At 50.6% G+C, this 18,687-nt stretch overlaps 1 protein-coding gene across 3 annotated transcripts; it reads left to right on the top strand.

The window, feature by feature from the left end:
* Positions 1-5,605: 5,605 nt before the first annotated feature.
* Positions 5,606-17,964, top strand: INSIG1 (insulin induced gene 1). 3 transcript variants are annotated; one of them, XM_033863548.2, is made up of 6 exons: positions 5,606-5,763; positions 6,436-6,868; positions 8,554-8,678; positions 9,894-10,060; positions 10,373-10,472; positions 16,065-17,964. In XM_033863548.2, exons 2-6 carry the CDS (start codon positions 6,460-6,462, stop codon positions 16,092-16,094), a joined length of 831 nt encoding a protein of 276 aa, XP_033719439.1. In that variant the 5' UTR covers positions 5,606-5,763; positions 6,436-6,459; the 3' UTR covers positions 16,095-17,964. The 3 variants fall into 3 exon arrangements, with proteins under 3 accessions (XP_033719439.1, XP_033719438.1, XP_073666229.1); XM_033863547.2 differs by having other exon boundaries at positions 16,197-17,964; XM_073810128.1 differs by lacking the exon at positions 16,065-17,964 and adding an exon at positions 10,809-11,837.
* Positions 17,965-18,687: the final 723 nt, after the last annotated feature.

The following is an 18,687-nucleotide window of genomic DNA, read 5'->3' on the forward strand; positions in this document are numbered from 1 at the left end:
TCATTCCTCACCCCACACACCCTGCCTTCGTGCATCCTTCAAAGACTCTGGCCGCCATTTGCAGAGGTCTCTGTAAATCAAAGGGTTGGGCTCTCACGCATCTTTTTTCCCCTTCTGAGTGACTGACACAGGAATGGACCATCTGACCCAACTGGACCTGCAGAAGCAGCCCTGGGCTCTTCCTACAGCTTCAGACTCCGACAATGCACTCGCCGTGGGCTCTGGATCCCCAGCAGCTACAGGGGGTGCTGAGAACCAGAATCAGAACCGCGGAGGACATGGTGACCAAGGGACAAACTTGACCAACCAGAGAAGGGAGACAGAAAACTAAAGATACTCTTTTTTTTTCTTTTCCCCAAAGGACTGTTCTTGTAAAACATGTTTGTTCTCCACAGCCTGTATGGGAGACATGGTGCACGACCAGGCAAGTGGATGTGTTTCCTCGGACAGCTGCAGCCACGTCGGTAAGGCTCTGCCTTGTATTTCCTCCTTCACTGGTTCACTCACTTCATTCCCTCACTCGTGTTGAGATGACACTTATCAATAAAGTCTTAGCAAACAAGCGAAGACACTCCCCAACATACAGGAAGAATACCATCCTGCTATCAAGACGAAGACACACACACTTCACACCCACTGGGCTAACTAGAATCAAAAAGTCAGATAACAACCAGCATTGGTGAGGGTGTGGAGAAATCAGAACCTTCATATGCTGCTGGTGGGAATGTGAAATGGTACAGCTGCTCTGGAAGAGTCCAGCAGTTCCATAAACAATTAAAGACAGTTACTAGAGGGTCAGCAAGTCTACTCTCAGCAGTTCCCCCCGAGAGAAGGGAACACATATGTCCACACAGAAACTCACACACAAATGTTTGTAAGAAGCATTATTCATCATAGACAAACAGTGGAAACAACACAATTGCCCATCCACTGGTGAGTAAACAAAATGTGGTATTTCCACATAATGGGATATTACTCAGTCGTAAAAAGGAATGAAGTACTGGTACGTGGTTGCAATGAGGATGAACCTTGAAAACATCACGCTAAGTGATAGAATCAAACACAAAAGACCACATATTGTATCATTCCATTCATATGAAACTCCAGAACCTATAGAGACAGAAAAGAGATTAGTAGTTGCCTAGGGCTGGGGAGTGGAAGCTGGAGGGTGGGATGGGAGGCGCATGAGGGGAACGATAGCTCGGCACACACAGCTTCTTTCAGGGCGATGAAATGTCCTAACACTGGCTGTGGTGATGGTTGTACAACTCTGTGCATGTACTAAGAGCTATTGAATTGTACACTTCAGACGGGTGAATTACATGATTAGTGAATTTTATCTCAACAACGCTGCTAAAAAGTGATGACATGGTCTATGCATGAGCTCCGAAGGCCTGGTTCCACTATACGCAAAGTATGATCCTACTTGTGTTTTTTTGTTTGTTTTTTTTAAAAAACACACACATACGTGCATAGGAAAAATATCTGGAAATACCCCAAAAAGTTACAGTGAGTGTCTCTAGGTGGTGGGAATTATGGATTTTCTTAAAATGTATTTTCACATGTTGTCTGAATGTTTTACAATAAGCATGTGATGTTTTTCTATTTAAAAATAATATACTGGGCTTCCCTGGTGGCCAGTGATTAAGAATCCACCTGGCGATGCAGGGGACATGGGTTTGAGTCCTGGTCCGGGAAGATCTCACATGCCGCAGAACAACTAAGCCTGGGCACCACAACTACTGGGGTTGCGCTCTAGAGCTCATGAACCACAACTACTGAGCCTGCGAGCTGCAACTACTAAAGCCCTCATGCCTGGAGCCAGTGCTCTGCAACAAGAGAAGCCACCGCAATGAGGAGACCACGCACCGCAACAAACAGTAGCCCCCTATCGCCTCAACTAGAGAAAGCCCGCGCACAGGAACAAAGACCCAACGCAGCCAAAAATAAATAAATAAATAAATTTTAAAAATAATAATAATATACTTAATCATCTACCCTAATTTCAAAAATAGGTTATTTAAATAGATTATTTTTAAAATGGTTATTAGTGTTACAATTAAAAGGACAGTAGGAATACAGACTAAGAGCCATAGATTGCCCACCACACGATGTCTTAAAGTTCTTAGAACAGCCCCCCACACACACCGCCCATGATCCCACGATTCGTCTGTGTCCAGAAGAGCTACTGAGCACCGTGCCCTTAGTGAGTGGTCTGGGGAGAAGGCACGGGACTGGGTTTAGTTCCTAAGGGACAGTAAACTCCCCTTGTGTAATAGCACATCTATAATGATTAATATAAAGTGGTACAATTAAGAACCAAATGGGACCCTCATGAACACATTTGCCCAGACACTTAACTCAGAGTCACTGACTGGGGCTGGAGAGAATAGAGCCCATTATGCTGAACAGAGAAACTGCATCAATGACAGCCTCGCTGGAGATAATGGCATTTCAAACTCTCAAAATATTTGAATATGGTTTCTGATATCGAGGCTGCGGTCTCCAGACAGTAAATCCAAATCCTTCCACTGTCATTCCCCTAGACTGACTTCTTTCGTGGGATCAGACTCCACAGGCATTTAGGCAAACCACACACCCTGGGGATGCAGTGACCAACGCTACCTGAGATAGAGGCCATGCTGACAGCCGTCGGCAGGGACCAGACAAAATGCAGCTCACAGGCATCCCTCCCGCCTTCCCACGGGTCCCCGGGGCCTCTGTGTGGCTTCAGGAGCCCCCCGGTTCACAGAGTCCCAGTACAGACGCCAGAGGGGATGGAGAACCAGAGGCTAGGCTGCACTAACATCTGCTCCGGTAGAGAGAAAAAGGTCACTGAGTGGACAGACCCTAACACACCAATTAGCTAATGGAATTCACAGCCCTTTTCTGCACAGCAGACAGACAACACAGGAACCCATAAAGTTTTTTTATAAGATATGTACTTGGACATAAGGAACATTGAAATTGAAAGATACTGGGAGAGTCTGCATGGCCATGCAGAATGGCAAGAGAAAAAAGATGAAGAAAACTATCTTAGATCCCAGAAGACAGATACGCTGATTTCTGTGCTGCCGGGAATCCCTGTCTACAGCAGTTCGGTAGGTAAGCAGAGAGCTGTCACCTTGGTTTATTGGGCCTCATAGATCTGAATAAACCAGGTTTTGAAAGCAGGTGTGCAAAAGCTTCCTGTATCTACTGGTGTTGCCCAACTGAATCCATGACACACCTACATTTCAGGGTCAAGGCTGCGATGTATATGCGTCTCCATGAGGTTAAGAGCTTGATTTACATCAGTGCTTCCTAACCTGTGTGTATGGGACTTGAACTTGAGGGTGGGGTAGGGGAGACCCAGCACAGCCCTCTGATGGTTGAAGAAGGGATGACTCTCAATTATACAGCATCCCATCGCACTGACGTGCCACCTTTTATCGGACCAGTTTCCTGTTGCTTGATAGCTGGGCAGCTTTTTGGAACTTTGTGGGTTCCAACATTACCGTGAAGGTATACACACACACACACACGGACACACACACACATTCAGACACAGACACACACACACAGAGAAACATATCTTCATGTACTTATGCAGACTTCCAGAGAGAAGAGAGAAAGGCCACTTGGAGCCTTTCAAGGCTCCAAGCCTTTCTTGGATTCCTTGGAGTCAAAACTACTTTGAACCTTTGGGAACAAAGTACATAGTTGTGACCAGGGCAGAGAGAGGAAAGCCTGGCCCTGCCTGCCCACAGGCAGAGCTGAAGACGGAACCCTCCTTTCCACCAACTCCTGCTTTGTCTGGGTCAGGCTCAAGAAATGAAAACAAGTCACATTATTAGCAAATGCTGTCTCGATTGAACATAACCATTGGAGAGCAATTTTGGTTATAATCCACAGTGACAACAGTCTTTTATGTTTTCACAGAAGTAGAAGATTAGGTTAAGTTCATGCCACGTTGGCATCATGGACCGGGGGTAGGACATCCACACAATCAGGCTGTGTCTAGCCCGTCAGGTAAAGGAGACAAAGAAGAGAAACCAGTTCTGACCCTGGGGCAACAGGAACACGCTAACAAGGCAACTGTCTTTTGTAGCGCCTCTCAGGTTTCCTAAGGAAACACCGCTATGGTCTGGGACAGTAAACATATCCACTGCCAGCATTACTTTTCCTTGAAGTCTTCTGATTACTATTAGAAATTCTTGTGAATCCTACCCCCACTCTCCAAATCAAATTTAAGAAATGTTGATACCTCTGGAAGATGTTCAGGTTTTTTTTAACCTTCTGGCATAAAGCCAGAAACCCTGATGTGGAAGATGCCACACAATATGGTATTTCACACTGCCTAAGCCTGTAGGGTCTCTTGGCCGTGAGAGAATTTGCTATTTAGAGCACAAACTTCCTCTCAATCTCTGCTCACCCGCAGACAGTACAAAAGACCATAGACTTTCTCTACTGTTTTTCAAGGACATCTTAATAATACGACCTTGCTCAACAAGATGTGGGTTTTCAGTCGGCGAGGAGCCTGCCTCCTCTTTAAATGGTGAGACCCATGTGGCAAACGGGGTATAAATATATTACATCAGCAAGATAAAACAACGTCTTATTTTTTCATGAGTGGTTTTGATGGTTTGTTTTCCCATGAAAGGAAAGTTAGAAACTAGAAGAAATTATTTTATGAAAATTTCATCACTTTCATTTTCATAAAGGATCTTATGTCGTAAGTTTTCAGAACCACTCTGGTGGCTGGGAAACATAAAAGTACCCTTAACAACACGCACATCCTTGCACACACGATAAACAACTCATACCTCCGAGCCCTTACTACGCATGCCAGCACCTTCTGGTCACTGCACACACGAACCCGCTTTAAATTAGCAGCTGTGGTGTCAGGAGTCTCAGGGAGCAGGACAGGGGATAGAGATCAGAGTATTATCAAGTGTCAGGCAGGTGCAGAGAGTGACCAGCTGGCGAGGCCTCACTGGGGAAGTTTTGGAATGGGCCACGCCTGCGTCAGGGTCTGGGGACTAAGGTGTTCAACCACCCGACGGCAGGCCCGCGGCTGCCAATTGCTGGAAACGGCCCTCCCGCCGCCGTCCGGTCCGAACCTGCGCGGGGAGCCGCCCGCCCGAGGTCCGGGGCGCTCTCGGCCAGCCCCGTCCGTCAGCCTGTGCCCCACTCCCCGGCCCCGTCCGTCGGTCAGTCCCGCAGCCTGTCGACACAGCCCCGCAGCGCCGTGCATGGGTCCGCCGTCGGGCATTCCCCGCATTCCCGTCCATCGGTCCCCCAGCCCGTCGTCCCCTCCCAGCTCCGCCCTTCGGTGTGCCCGTCCCCTCCCCCACAGCCCCGTCCGTCAGTCCGTCCCCGTCCGGCCCCCCCCCCCGCCCCCGTCCGGCTCCCCCCGTCCGGCCCCCGGCGCCGTCAGTCCGCCGTCCGTCCGCGCTCCCAAGTCAGTGCGCCGGACGCAGCGCTGCGGTGGCGTGTGATGACGTCATATGGGTCGCCCGCCCCCGATTGGTCGCGGCCGCCTCACCAGACCGCGAGCGGACGGGCGCGCGGGAGGGGCGGGGCGCGCGGTGGCCACGCCCCCTGGCGCTTGTGGCGGGCGGCGGGCCGCGGAGGGGTCACGTGACCCGGGGCCCCGCCGCCCGCCTTATAAGCTGCGCGGCGAGCTGAACGCCGCGGGCTCAACTCCAGGCGGTTTGGGCCGTGACGCTCCTCGGCGATCTCCTCCCTCGGCGAGCCCGCGGGCGGGCGCCCCTCAACCAGGTACGCGAGGCGCAGCGAGGGGACCCAGGCCGGTGGCGGCGGGGGTGGGGTCCCGGTGTCGGGCCGGGCGGGGATGTCGGGGTGCCGGCGCCTCCACTCCCGGCAGCCGCTCCTCGAGACGGCCTTCCACTGGGATCCTCGGCACCGACCCTCGGGGCTGGGCGCACGCTCTGACCCCAGCCCGAGTCCCGGCGCGGGGGGCTGCACCCCCGACCCCAGGTGGGCTCTGCCAGTGATCCTGTCAGTTCGGAGGACCCCAGCACCTTGTCCTGGGCGGCCTGCCTCCAGGCTAGCCTGGCTGGGTCTGCCTCCTGCAGACGGACGGGGTCTGAAAAACTTCTGGACTGGACGGGCCAGAACTTCGGGGCTTATGCAGAGGGGCACTGCGGCGGGCGCTCAACGCTCAGGTGTACCTAATCCGGCTGCCGCTGAAAACAGCCTGTGCAGCTCCCAGGCGGGGTGTGTGGGTAGGGTCCTTGCAGCCCTCCCCCGCGGTACCTGCCCGTGGGCTCCCCTGAGCGGCTGACTCCGAGGGCCTTGGGGGTTTCCCTGGACGTACCGGCGATGAAGGCGAGCAGAGCCCTCCCTCTGACCGGGCCTCCCTGGACCTGCCATGTCCTTTGGAAGTGAACTTGATCGGGGTTCCACCTCCACACCCCCTTTTCCTTCTAGGAGAGCCTGTCACACTGGTGGCTGATGCCCAGACTGGACGACCACCCCTGGAGCGGTCCCTGCGCTAAGGGCGCGAAGCACAGAAGCCACCTGAGGGCCAGTGCCAGAGGGCTGGAGGCCAAAGTGGGAGAAATGATCACCTCCTCAGTGTCAGGCCCCTCTCCCCTGGTGGCCCACAGTGCCCGGGACGCTGACCCGGCTCACGGGCCCGGGAGCGCTGCTGTGGGAGGCCATGGCAGCAGCGGCCACATCACCAGCTGGCATCACCACCTGGTGCAAAGGAGCCTGGTGCTGTTCTCAGTGGGCGTGGTCCTGGCCCTGGTGCTGAACCTGCTGCAGGTCCAAAGGAACGTCACCCTGTTCCCTGAGGAGGTCATCGCCACCATCTTCTCCTCCGCCTGGTGGGTTCCCCCGTGCTGTGGGACAGCAGCTGGTGAGTAGAAACTGAAGATGTTTGGTTAAGAACGATTTTCAGCCTCTGAGAACCGTTCGTTTGAAAATCGAACCATCCGCAGAGGGGAAGTGTGCATCTCCAGTGATTGTATTTAGAGAAGGAGGCGGGGGGGGGGGGGGGGGGAGAGAGGATGGTGATCCGCAATGCCAGTCTCTGGAGGCTGGAAGAAGCCCAGCGATTGGGGACCAGGTGGGGAGATGATTGGCTGTTTCACGCTTGTGCCAGGCTGACCGAGGTCCTTCCCTCTTACTGATCCGGCCCTGAGGACAGTGTTGGGGGAGCCCGCAGCTGTCATCCCGAGCGAGCTGTGCGATTGGCCGCTGGCAGAACTGGTGAGCGAGGGAACTGCAGTGCGATTGGCTGCCCCAGCGAACATGCTACAGCGCTGGGTAACTGAAAACAAACCGTCACGTGGGCCGAGTGGGCAGAACTGCTGCCCGAGCGGCCTCCCACACTTCCTTTTTCGGGATGCCCGTGAACGTGCCAAAGCCAGGCCTTCCCCCTAAACGTTGGGCTCCATAGATGAAGGAAAACAAATCCCCTGTTCAGAGTTCATATTGCAGTACACCTGGCCAGCCACAAAACATGACCCAGGGTTAGCAGTCTGAATTGTGGACAGGCGGACTGTCTTTTTTGCGTAGAATTTCTTGGTCATTTGACTGGTTTTATAAACTTGCTGAATTGGTCTCAGCTCAGGTCACAGTACTTCTCTGGTCACACAGCATCCACTGATTAGCAAACATTTGTCAGATGCTTTCTGTAGCATCAGCTCTCCCAGCTGTTGGCAGTACAGAGTGAGCGGACTGCCCCTGTCAAGCATCCTGGTCTGGCGGGCAGAACAAGCGTGTACCTAAGTGACCACGGTGCTACAGGAGGGATGCCCTCCTGTCTGCTTCGTAGCTCATGTTTATGGACTGCTTACCTTGCATTTTTATATGTTTTGCTTCCTTTCGTCCTTACAAAAGGACTCTGCTGTAACTCCATTTTACAGACGTGGAAGCTGAATTACAGAAGGTTAAGCAACCGTGTCCAAGGGGACACAACTGAGTGACAGGCCCACTGTTCTCAACTCTGCCTACTCCCCCCCTGGAGTCTGGGTGTATCCCCTGCGCTGTGGAAACACGTTGCCTTCTCAGCACGAGGCTGGAGTGGAGAGCTGTGTTCCGGCCGGGACGTGTCATGGGAGGGATGCTGTGGTTACCAAGCGGTGGGGAGAGTGTTCTCATTTTTGTTCTTGGAAAGATAGGCTCCTGCTTTGTTTTTCTGAACCCTTTCAGTGTATGGCTATACACACTGGTGCTGAGGCCTCAAGGCCCTCGTGGCAGCTCCCCTCCCCACTGTACGAAGGAACACTGATGCAAGCTGGAGGCCCCTGTGTAGGCGCAGAAGTAGTTTGCTTATGGATAATTAACCCCTGGCTCCATTCCTTCTGTGCTTCAAACCAAAGAACTGCGATTTTATTTTAAATTTTTTGAAACAATGATTTTTGTTTGTTTGTACTTGAGGAGAAAAAAATGTAAAATTAGTTTTAATTCAAATATTACATTGTAGCTGATAGATCTTCTAGGAAAAGGAATGGTTTGAAAAATGTTAACAATTGCCACGCAGAGATCACATCATTTTCAGCCGGTTCTCTAACGCTGCTGCTTGTCTTTCTTCAACAGCTGTCGTCGGCTTGCTTTACCCCTGCATTGACAGTCGCCTTGGAGAGCCACACAAGTTTAAGAGGGAGTGGGCCAGTGTGATGCGCTGTGTCGCAGTTTTTGTTGGTATCAATCACGCCAGTGCTGTATCCTTCAGTGGGTGTGCTGTCCAGAGCAGCTCTTACGTTACACGTTGAAAGTTTCGTTACTTTTAATGAGTATATATCACATCATGAGTCACTTGAACCATCTTCTTCCGAGTATGTTATTTCAAAGCACGTTGCTCAGTTTACTCTCAGCAATTTTCATAATGGTTCTTGGAGTCCTTTCAGTTCATTTCAGGAAACAGTTAACACCAGGAACACAATGGACGTCTTCACTCAGTCCTTTCTCAGGCAGCATCTGTTGGATCCTCAGAGTTCACCTTGTGATGCCCTTTACATTTCTACCTTACCTCCTTCCACCGTGAAGACCTGGTTCCTGTGTCCCAGTGAGAAGTGGCGAGAGCATCACTCTTCTTGGATCCTTCCAGAAGGTGGAGGAGAAGCCTGTCTGCTTCTCTGTCCCTCCCTGGCATGACCAGGCAAGGCCCAGGGCCAGTCAGAAGTGTGGCCTCTGGAATGGGGTTCTTAGTGGAGGCTAACTTCAGGATCAGATGCTGGCGTCCACGGGTGGACGCACAAGACATGCTGCGTGTCTGCACACGGTGCATTCCTCAGGAAGATGGGCCGTGGTTTCCCAGGTCTCAAAAGATTTATGGTTTCTTTAACACGACTAGATTATATTTTTGGAGAAAGTTAATTTTAGAGTTACTGCTTCTTAAATCTGCTCTAGCCTGATTTTAATGATAAGAATGTCAGAAAAGGGTATTATAAGGTCTGGGCTCTGACAAACTTGTTTCGTCCGCAGTTGGTAAGCAGTGTTGTGACGGAAGCCAGTCGTGTCTCCGCCAGCTGCGACCGTGTCGTGTTGGATGCCATCCTGGTGAGGTGTCTTCTTGCAGACGTGGAGCGAAGACTGGGCTTGCTCAGTTCAACCTACTAATAAAAACGAGAAGTAAAAGGGGAACTATAGATGACTTACTAGCAAAGTATGCTGTTGGTTGAAATACCAGCAGAATTTTATATGTAGCTTTCAGGAAGTTTACTTGTAAAGTCAAGTTTTCAACCCAGGGATCCCAGAGAAGTTCCAGGTCATCTCGGTCACGGTAACCTTGTATCCAACAGATGCTCTCTGCAGCTCGCCTGGCAGCTCCATGGATGGAGAATTATGTGGTGCACACGTAATTGCAGGCCCTGGGGCTTCTCTGGGTTTGACCATATTAAAAATCGTTACGCTTTTCCTTAACTCTGCATCGCCAGAAATTGGATTTTGCCAATAACGTTCAGCTCTCCTTGACGTTAGCAGCCCTGTCTTTGGGCCTTTGGTGGACATTTGACCGTTCAAGAAGCGGCCTTGGGCTTGGGATCACCATCGCCTTCCTCGCCACTGTGATCACTCAGCTGCTGGTGTACAATGGTGTCTATCAGTAAGCATGTGCTCTCAAATATCACCTCCGTCCGGAAGCTGTTACTTAACTTTTTAAAAAAATACCTTCTAAGCTAAGATGTCATGTTTTTTCTGTAATTACATAGCATAAACTTAGACATGAAATTCTCAGAAACGCTGCTTATTGTTGATTGACGTGTTAAAAATGCACCATGCGTAATCTAATGTAAAGGAAAACCCAGCAGTGGCGGTGAGCGTGGATGTCACATGCTGACGCTGCTGGTGCGCCGTGTGCCTGCCCCGCCTGCTCGGGGAGCCGGCTGCCCAGGGGCTCACGTCTCCTTCTCTCCAGGTACACGTCCCCGGACTTTCTGTACATCCGCTCCTGGCTCCCGTGCATCTTCTTCTCGGGAGGTGTGACCGTGGGAAACATAGGACGACAGCTAGCCATGGTACGTACAGTTGTCACCTGGGTGCCCAACCGTGGTTTCCAGCTTCATAGGCTGAGTGTACGTGATACGTTATGGTTGCTGTTGATAAATATCTAGTTGAGACTCGCAACAATTATTCAGAAAAGCGTATTAAAGAAAACTAGGTACAATACCCAGGTTACTCTTTGCTAGATGATAAAGATTCAGGGAATCGTAAGCTCACAATGCGCACTAAAAGGAACTAGAGTTCCACTCACGTTACAGATGAACTGCAGCTCCTGTGATAACTGGCAGAGAAAAGTTACTCAATGGCTAAATGAATGATTTATAAACAGTTTCCTCCCCGCCTTCACGCAGGTACAGATGATGCTATGCTAGGGAAAGGACCCCAGGCCAGGCCCATGAGAGTGTGGACCAGGCTGGGAGGGGGCTCAGCCTCCCTGGGTAGGCGGACTCCAGCCTGGACCCTGTCTAATAACTAAAGAGAGAGAAACGGGACCCCCGCACAGAGCCACTTCCCGAGAGCCAGAAAGACAAACGAAGTCAGGATGACTTGGCAGTTATTTCCGGGAGTTAATGGTCGACACTTGAGCGCTTTGATGAAATGTGGACATTTAACTGTCATTCTGAATAGACTTTGACTCGAGGCTTAAATAAAATGAACTAAAAAAAAAGAAACTAGAATCTTATAAGGACCATTTCTCTCAGAGACACTCTGGGGCTTTCTCAGAAACTTGACTTGGTTCCTCAGATGGTGTTTTTAGAAACAAGCCGTTATTCGTGCCAGCTGACGGTGGCCTGGGAGGGCCAGACTGAAGGCTGCTTGGCTGTTTCATAAAAATGGAAGTAATTTCAGAAAGGTAGAATTTGTAATGTGTTCCACCGGCTCCTGAGCCCAAATCCTTGCCTTCCGCCCTTCTGTGACTCTGTGTGGATCTGCTTTTGCCAAAACGAAAAGACTCAATTGAAAAGCCTTTCTTTCTTGACCCCTCATGAGCATCAGAGGACCTGGCTCTTCTCACACTCACGGTGGCCACAGTCTCGTGGTGCCCCTGTGCTGCTCCCTGGAGCCCCTTCCGGTTCAGAGTAGAACGAGGCCGCTTTACGATCCCTTACTGCTTTGGGATTTTTATTTTCAGTGCCATTTAGCTGAGGAGTCCAATAGGGCTTTTGAGATAAGTTGTCTTCAACCCCCGTGACTCTTCGTGGAGTTAAAACTGACAGCATTCAGCCAGTTGGTTACAACTTCGAGAGGCTGGGCTGATGCTGCCACGCATTTATGATGAAGGTTTTTAATCAGCTTTAGTCTTTTTTTTCTTTTTTTTTTTTTTGCGGTACGCGGACCTCTCACCGCTATGGCCTCTCCCGTCGCGGAGCACAGGCTCCGGACGCGCAGGCTCAGCGGCCATGGCTCACGGGCCCAGCTGCTCCGCGGCATGTGGGATCCTCCCGGACCGGGGCACGAACCCGCGTCCCCTGCATCGGCAGGCGGACTCTCAACCACTGCGCCACCAGGGAAGCCCAAGGGTCTTTTTTGATAGAGGTAGACACCACACATCATGCACAAGTTCCTAACACCTAGAAATGGTTGAAAGTAACATTTTACAAGAGTGGCACAATCACACCTTTTGTCACGACGCTGAATGAAGGTGGGTTTATCAGCGATCGTTCCATCCTTGTCGTAGGCATTTTCGTTTTTGAAAAGATGAAAGTTTTAAACCTAACTTAAGATAGCTGGCATAATTGTAATTCTCCCCGCTTAAGCTTTTTCTTCTTTTTCACTCTTTAAAGTTGGGGGAAAACTTGTATTTGTATGTTACTGTTGTGTCTTGATACTGGAGGAGGGTGATGAACATCCCAGGTCATCAAAGGGAAACGACCCTCCCGGGTCTCTGAGCCCAGCGCTCCTGCCATATTTACATCCATGAAAATGTAAACCCTTACGCCTGGATCCCAGCTGAAGGGGAAACGGCAGGCCCTTTCCAGCCGGAGGAGCAGTCACAGCTGGTTTTCCCGACTCCCCCTCTGGCTGCTGCATCCAGCGTGGGTCCTCGGAACAGATGTGGTAGCAGGCGCCCGCTGCCGGCTGCTCCAAGGGAGAAAAGAGCTAAGTCCCTTTTCTCCAGGTTTCCAAACCCAGCGGAGGGCACAGTCAGTGTGAATGAAGGCAAAACGATCGCACATCACGTCACAGCTGTGTTTCTGCCAGAAGTCAGGCGAGCGAATGAGGGAGACTTACTCCTATGAGTTGCTTGAGGCCTGAGATTGAGGAACCAGGTTTAAGTAGTTTTAAAGGATCGGTCAGTCGGATTGGCAAAGGCGTGCAGCACTTGCTCCCAGGGTAGGGAACAGGACAGGGGGTGTGTAAAGGAACGAAAGTGGCGATTTCTGAGAAGGAGAACTGCAGGTAGTTTGGGGTTTTTTCTCTTTTGCATTTTTAAAATTTACGATGAAAACATTACAGTTGACCTTTGAAGAGCACGTGGGTTGGGGCACCAGCCCTCCAAGAAGTTGAAAATCTGAGTGTAACGTAGAGTCAGCCCTCTGCTTCCGTGGATTTAACCAACCACAGCCCACGCAGCGCTGTAGCATTTACTACTGAAAAAATCCGCATGTAAGTGGAACCGTGCTATTCAAACCCGTGTTGTTCAAGGGCCAGCTGCACTTGTAGAAGCAGAAGCACTAAGGTGCGTACAGGAGCTTGTGACAGGTCTCTCAGCGGACGGATGTGTGTCAGGAGGTGGGCAGACCTGTTGCTGTGCCCTGTTGAGATCGTTTACGTGGAGGTCATGCAGGACTCTGGTCCCTCTGCCTCTGTGCTGTCTGTTCACTGGGAGCAAAGCCTTGGCCTTGGGTTGCGGATGACAAGGCAGCGAATCAGTCCCCCCACAGCTCCCAGACTCTCATCCCTACCCCAGCAGCCCCTCCCTGAGTCTGTCCAGACTGGTCTCTGCCTTTCTGTTTCTCTCTTCTTCCATCCTTCAAAGTATCTGTAAACGAATCTACCCCGAAAGCAGTAGAGAATCGTAATAAAAAGTCCGCCTTTGTCCAGCAGGAAGTGCGTAGCCTTCACATCCAGTTCTGCTGACTCTTGAACCTCTCAACCTCCTCTTAGCAAATCCTCGGTCCACTTCGGCTTGAACGGAGGATGCTGCCTTGCTTGCCACCCCCGCGGCCTGGCAGGCAGCCTTTCTAAAGCATGCTGTCGCAGCAGTAAAAGATAAGTGCGTGAAGCCAAAACTGTATTTTTCATGAGAAGAGAATTGGAAGTGTAGGAAATTAAATGTGCTTCAGATTATATCAGAGCTGAAGAAGGAAAACTCCATTTATACTAAGCTTTGTTTTAGAAAACTGTGGCTCCCCACGACATTGAGTGTCCCTGCCCAACTGTAGTTCTTCCCAGGACCTTTTGTTGCGTGGGCTTTCCCCACCAAGCAGCAACAGGTGGACGTGGCGGGCTGGAGCGAGGACACTGCAGTAAAAGCATCTGCAGGTGTGGCTGCTACCCTCCTCCACCTGCCTGGCCACTGCAGTTGCAGATCCCAGTCACCTGGAGAAGGTCCCGGGGGCCTGGGCTGCGGGGACCCTAGCACGTAAGCCAGGGCCCCTGAGGCTCGTGCATCCTAACACACTGGGATGTGTGCCCTGCTGTTGTGTATTTGTGTCCAAGAATTGTTAACCTCACGTTTATTCTCTTTGGGGAGTCTTGAAAGTTTAGGCTGGGACAGACTGGCACCTTGCTAGAATCTTTCTCACCCAAAAAAGTCTTTAAAAAGAGCAAGTTAAACATTTTCTTTTTAAAGAAGGAGTTAAAATACCTAAGCCAAGTCTTTATTTTCTTTCTTCAAAGAAAGGGAAAAAATTAACATCTTATTTGTGAAAGTGAGCTTATTCTTTGTTAAGAATTTGAAAGCTCATTTCCATCCTTAAAACCCAGGAAATGGCTCAGTGCCTTAGAAATGGGATTGGTCAGCACCGCCCATTTCTTTTCCTCTGGCTGTGCCGCTGGGCCCTTAGACAGAAGATGGATCTGAGGTGGTATTTTAGGGGCGGCGTTTAAGAGTGAATTCTTGGTTTAAAACTTCACCAAGTAAGGCTTTTGTGGTGGGACGTGATTCGAGTGAAGAAGATGAAGGTCTGAAGGTGGAGACCTTAGGTGGGCGCTGGTCAACACAGTGACCAGAGCTGCCCGAGTCCAGTGCGACATGGCTGTGTTCCCTCTGAGGGTGACCGTCCCAGCGCCTCTGCACCCCTCCCCCTCGCGCCTTCTCAGTTCCCACTGCCCTTAAAAGAAATATGGTTACCATCAAGGGCAGCCATGCCCCAAACCTACAGGTTGGCTTTGCTTGAGTGTTAAATGGTCCGAGGGGCTTTTTCTTTGTGGTATTCGTTGTCAGCCTGCATGTTTAAAAGTGAGTCCGTAGCATCATTTTATAGAATCTGTATCTGTTGCTGTTTGTAGCTTAGTCTTTTCTCAAAAAAAGTAAGGCTTCCAGCTGCCACGGCGAAGAGCGTGGCCCTGCTTCCTGGGGCCCAGGCCCCGGACACCTGGTTACAGGTGCGCTTCCCTGGCACGTGGAATTCAGTTTGCCTTTCCTGTTTGCCATCCAGCGGCTGCTGGTAGTAATAACAACATTAATTAGCACTTCTGTTGCACTCAAGGTGTTGTGATAAATAGTTTCACTGTCAGCTGAGTCCTGTAACAGCAGTCTGGAGGTAGGGACTCTTGTCAGCCCGCTTTAGAGATAGGGAAATACAAACTCAGGAGGCTGACCACCTGCCTGAGTGGGTGCAGAGCTGGGCGCCTCGGGAGCGCGCAGAGCTGCCCTTGCACACCGCTCCCCACTCCACTTGGCCGGCCGGCTGCTAAGCCAGAGGTTAGAACGTGTGCTGGGGCTCTGGCTCCGTGGCAGGAGGCGTGGCGGTCTCTCCTCATGCAGCCCCGTGACCTCAGGAAGGTCATCTGGTCTTGGATCTGCTCCTCCAGTGGAACATCTGTCCTCTGCTGAGGACTGACCAGGCCGGGCCTGGACAGCGGTGACAAGTGCAGGGTTCACCTCCCTGAATTTCTGTACAGGTCAGTGAGGAAGCGTGTGTAGAAACGGCTCCCGAGCTGTTACACCCTCCACCTCGCCTGAGAGCGACGGGCCCTGTTTTCTGGGTGAAACAGTGGCTCCTAGCTCTCCTAGCCCCGGACAGGGAGAGGACCGCGGTGGGGTTGTTGGAGCTTGTCTGCTGCTCCGCATTTCTCGTCTCCATTATCTTATCCGACTCAAAGGAATTTTTTATCTTTCACTTTTTAGGATCGGCTTAATTGCTAATTAAAATATGTATACATTGGGCTTCCCTGGTGGCGCAGTGGTTGAGAGTCCGCCTGCCGATGCAGGGGACGCGGGTTCGTGCCCCGGTCTGGGAAGATCCCACATGCCGCGGAGCGGCTGGGCCTGTGGGCCATGGCCACTGAGCCTGTGCGTCCGGAGCCTGTGCTCCGCAACGGGAGAGGCCACAGCAGTGAGACACCCGCGTACTGCAAAAAAATAATAATAATAAAATAAAATATGTATACATTTAGTGCTGATTTTCTCTCGCTCCTTTTTCTCTTTTTGCATGTAGGGTGTTCCTGAAAAGCCGCATAGCGATTGACTCTTCAAACCCACTGACCTTGAAGAATGGCAAGATTTGGGAGGAAATCTGGGATACTGGATTGTGACAAAGATTATCTTTTTTCCTCAATAATCTTTTTAGATTGGGCTGACTGTACAAGTGACTCCTGGAAAACAGTTCACCTGTTTTAGAGCAGCAGACTGGGAAGATGACCACTTGTGTTGAGATGTCACCTTGCCTGATGGCATTCACGCCTGGGTCTGCTCAGGAGGCCCCAAGTGCAGGCCGGCCGGCTGCAGGGTCCCGAGGATTCGGTTTCATGTGTCATTAAAAGCAAGTTGCCATATTTCCAAGCCTTGAACCTAAAGCCTAACTACCAGCTCTGGTTTTGTATCAGCGCCCAGGGGAGAGCTTGATGGTGCTTACAAAGATGAAGTGTGATAAAATAGGAATATTACTTATCCAAAAGATTTCTAAAATAGGGTTGTGTAGAAAAAGAGAAAGGCAGGGGCGGCGAGCTTAGGGTGGCAGTGCCGGGCGCCCCGTCCCGCAGCTGCGCACGTGTCCCAGCGTACGGCCGTGCTTTTCATTCCTCCGTGGAGTCGCATGTAGACAATCTTACCGAGAGCAGAAGGCAATGAGAGGTCATCGTTCTGCACTGTGATGTGCTGGAATGTCCACCTCAGTATTTATGCAGTTTATCCAGAATCCGTAATCGTCTAGGAGGGGCACCTGCCTGCCGTGTGTCTCAGTCTTAGTGAGCCAAAATTGTGTGTTTCTTTGATACTCCAGAACAGAGATGACTGTTTTTTCCCACAGCCCTATGGGATTTGCAATCTGTGATTGCCTTGTAAAAAGAAGAGTGCGTATGTCACTGTATTAAACATTTGGTGTTTCTAAATACTCAAAAGACGTGGTGAGCACAATGTATTCATTTAATGGCATAGACCATGTTTGTTAGACCCAGTTTGCAAGTACTGGGTCTTCAACTTCAAGTGCAATGTATATGAAAACCAACCTGAGCCTTGTATCCTCTTAAATATTTATTTTTTTAACGTATGAGGTGTTACAGAGGGTTCTCCATTTCAGTGCTGCATGGGGGCAAGATTCAGCAACAGCCCCTCTCAGTTGTGCAGTTACTTCGTTGCTGTGCTCTCCACTGAGCCGGTCCTTTGAAATACTCCAGTTTTGTGCATTTAGTAAACTTGTAATTTTTACTCACAAATTTACCTTTTTGTATTTTGCAATTTAAATGTTTTGGTTGTTTTACACTCTGTGAACATGGCTGGATGAAAAGACTCCTTCCCCCTGAGCAGCTGGCGGTCAGAGCCACTGCCAGCAGCCGTGGGCTGTGCTCTCAGCTCCCCTCACGTGATGGTCCTCGTTGCAGTTGGGTTTTGTTTTGAGGAAAATATCCTGGAGTAAATTTTAGGTTACTGTAGCTAATTTGTTTTAGAGGAATTTTGTTTAAAAGAAAATAGGATCATTCTGAACTTTGCAATGACCCCCTTACACATTTTTCTGAAATCACACAGCTATGTGAAAAGAGTTTTCAATGAGGCTATCAGCATTTTATGAAAAACCAGAAGTTATTAGATGAGAGCAGGCATTGAATCTTTCAAATATACTTGATCATGCACAGTGAGTATTTTTTTCTCTTAAACTGGAAATAAATCTATACCTGTTAGAAACAATGTAGCCAAAAGATGTGAATCTGAAGAATTTTGTTGCCGATACTTTATAGCGAGTGTATGAACCAAAGCCATCTGAGTCTGTAGAATGTCAACTAGTGTGAACACGCTTTGCACTACGCCAGGTTTGAACATTAGCGGGATCCACATTCACACCAAGTTTTCAGCATTGTGTTCTTTTGCATTCATTTTTTACTTTTATTAAAGGTTCAAAACCAGCCATCGTATTTATGGGTTTTTCTTTAAAAAGGCGGCGGATTCTCTCTGTAGGATATTCAGATTTGGAATGGAAGAATATTTTATAGCTTTTCAAAATGTACTAAGTTTCAACACAACCTCTTGGGAAACTTCGTTTTCCTCCTGGTGGAAAGTGACGTGTAGTTCAGCCCAGTTTAACTTCCTCCTGCCCCTCCCACTGACCCTGGGAGGTTGGGCGTCTTCTTGGGCCTTGCTCTGTCCTCTCCCAGGAATGCTATCCTCTCTCTCTGGGAGAGAGGGCCCTTGCTCCCTGTACTAGAAAGGGGGGGCGGTCTGGACACCCAGAAAACAGAGCCCAGGGAAAGGGAAGAGCATCCAGCCCAAGTAACAGCCAGCATGTCCAGGGGCCGCGAGTGGCAGGCCACACGGCAGAGGAGCAGCGCCCTGCCCCAGGTCCACTTCCCTCGGTCCCTGCCGGATGCAGAGCCGCCCCGGGTGACGAAGCTGTCAGGGCCCCGCCACACACGCTGCCCTCCGCACAAGTCCGCTGAATGCCTGCTCTACCAGCGCCGGGTGCTGGGCTGGACGAGAGTCAGAACTGGCCTCAGAGGCTCTCCTCCCAGGGCCCCAGTGCCAGGCCGGGGTGGGGGGGCAGGTGTGAAGGTACCTGTCTCACCCACTGAGACAGGTAGGTGTCTCACCCACTGAGACAGCGAAGAGTGGGTGCTGTTTGATTCTTTAAT

Source organism: Tursiops truncatus, chromosome 9 (genome assembly GCF_011762595.2).
Source record: "Tursiops truncatus isolate mTurTru1 chromosome 9, mTurTru1.mat.Y, whole genome shotgun sequence".
Taxonomy (NCBI): Eukaryota; Metazoa; Chordata; class Mammalia; order Artiodactyla; family Delphinidae; genus Tursiops; species Tursiops truncatus.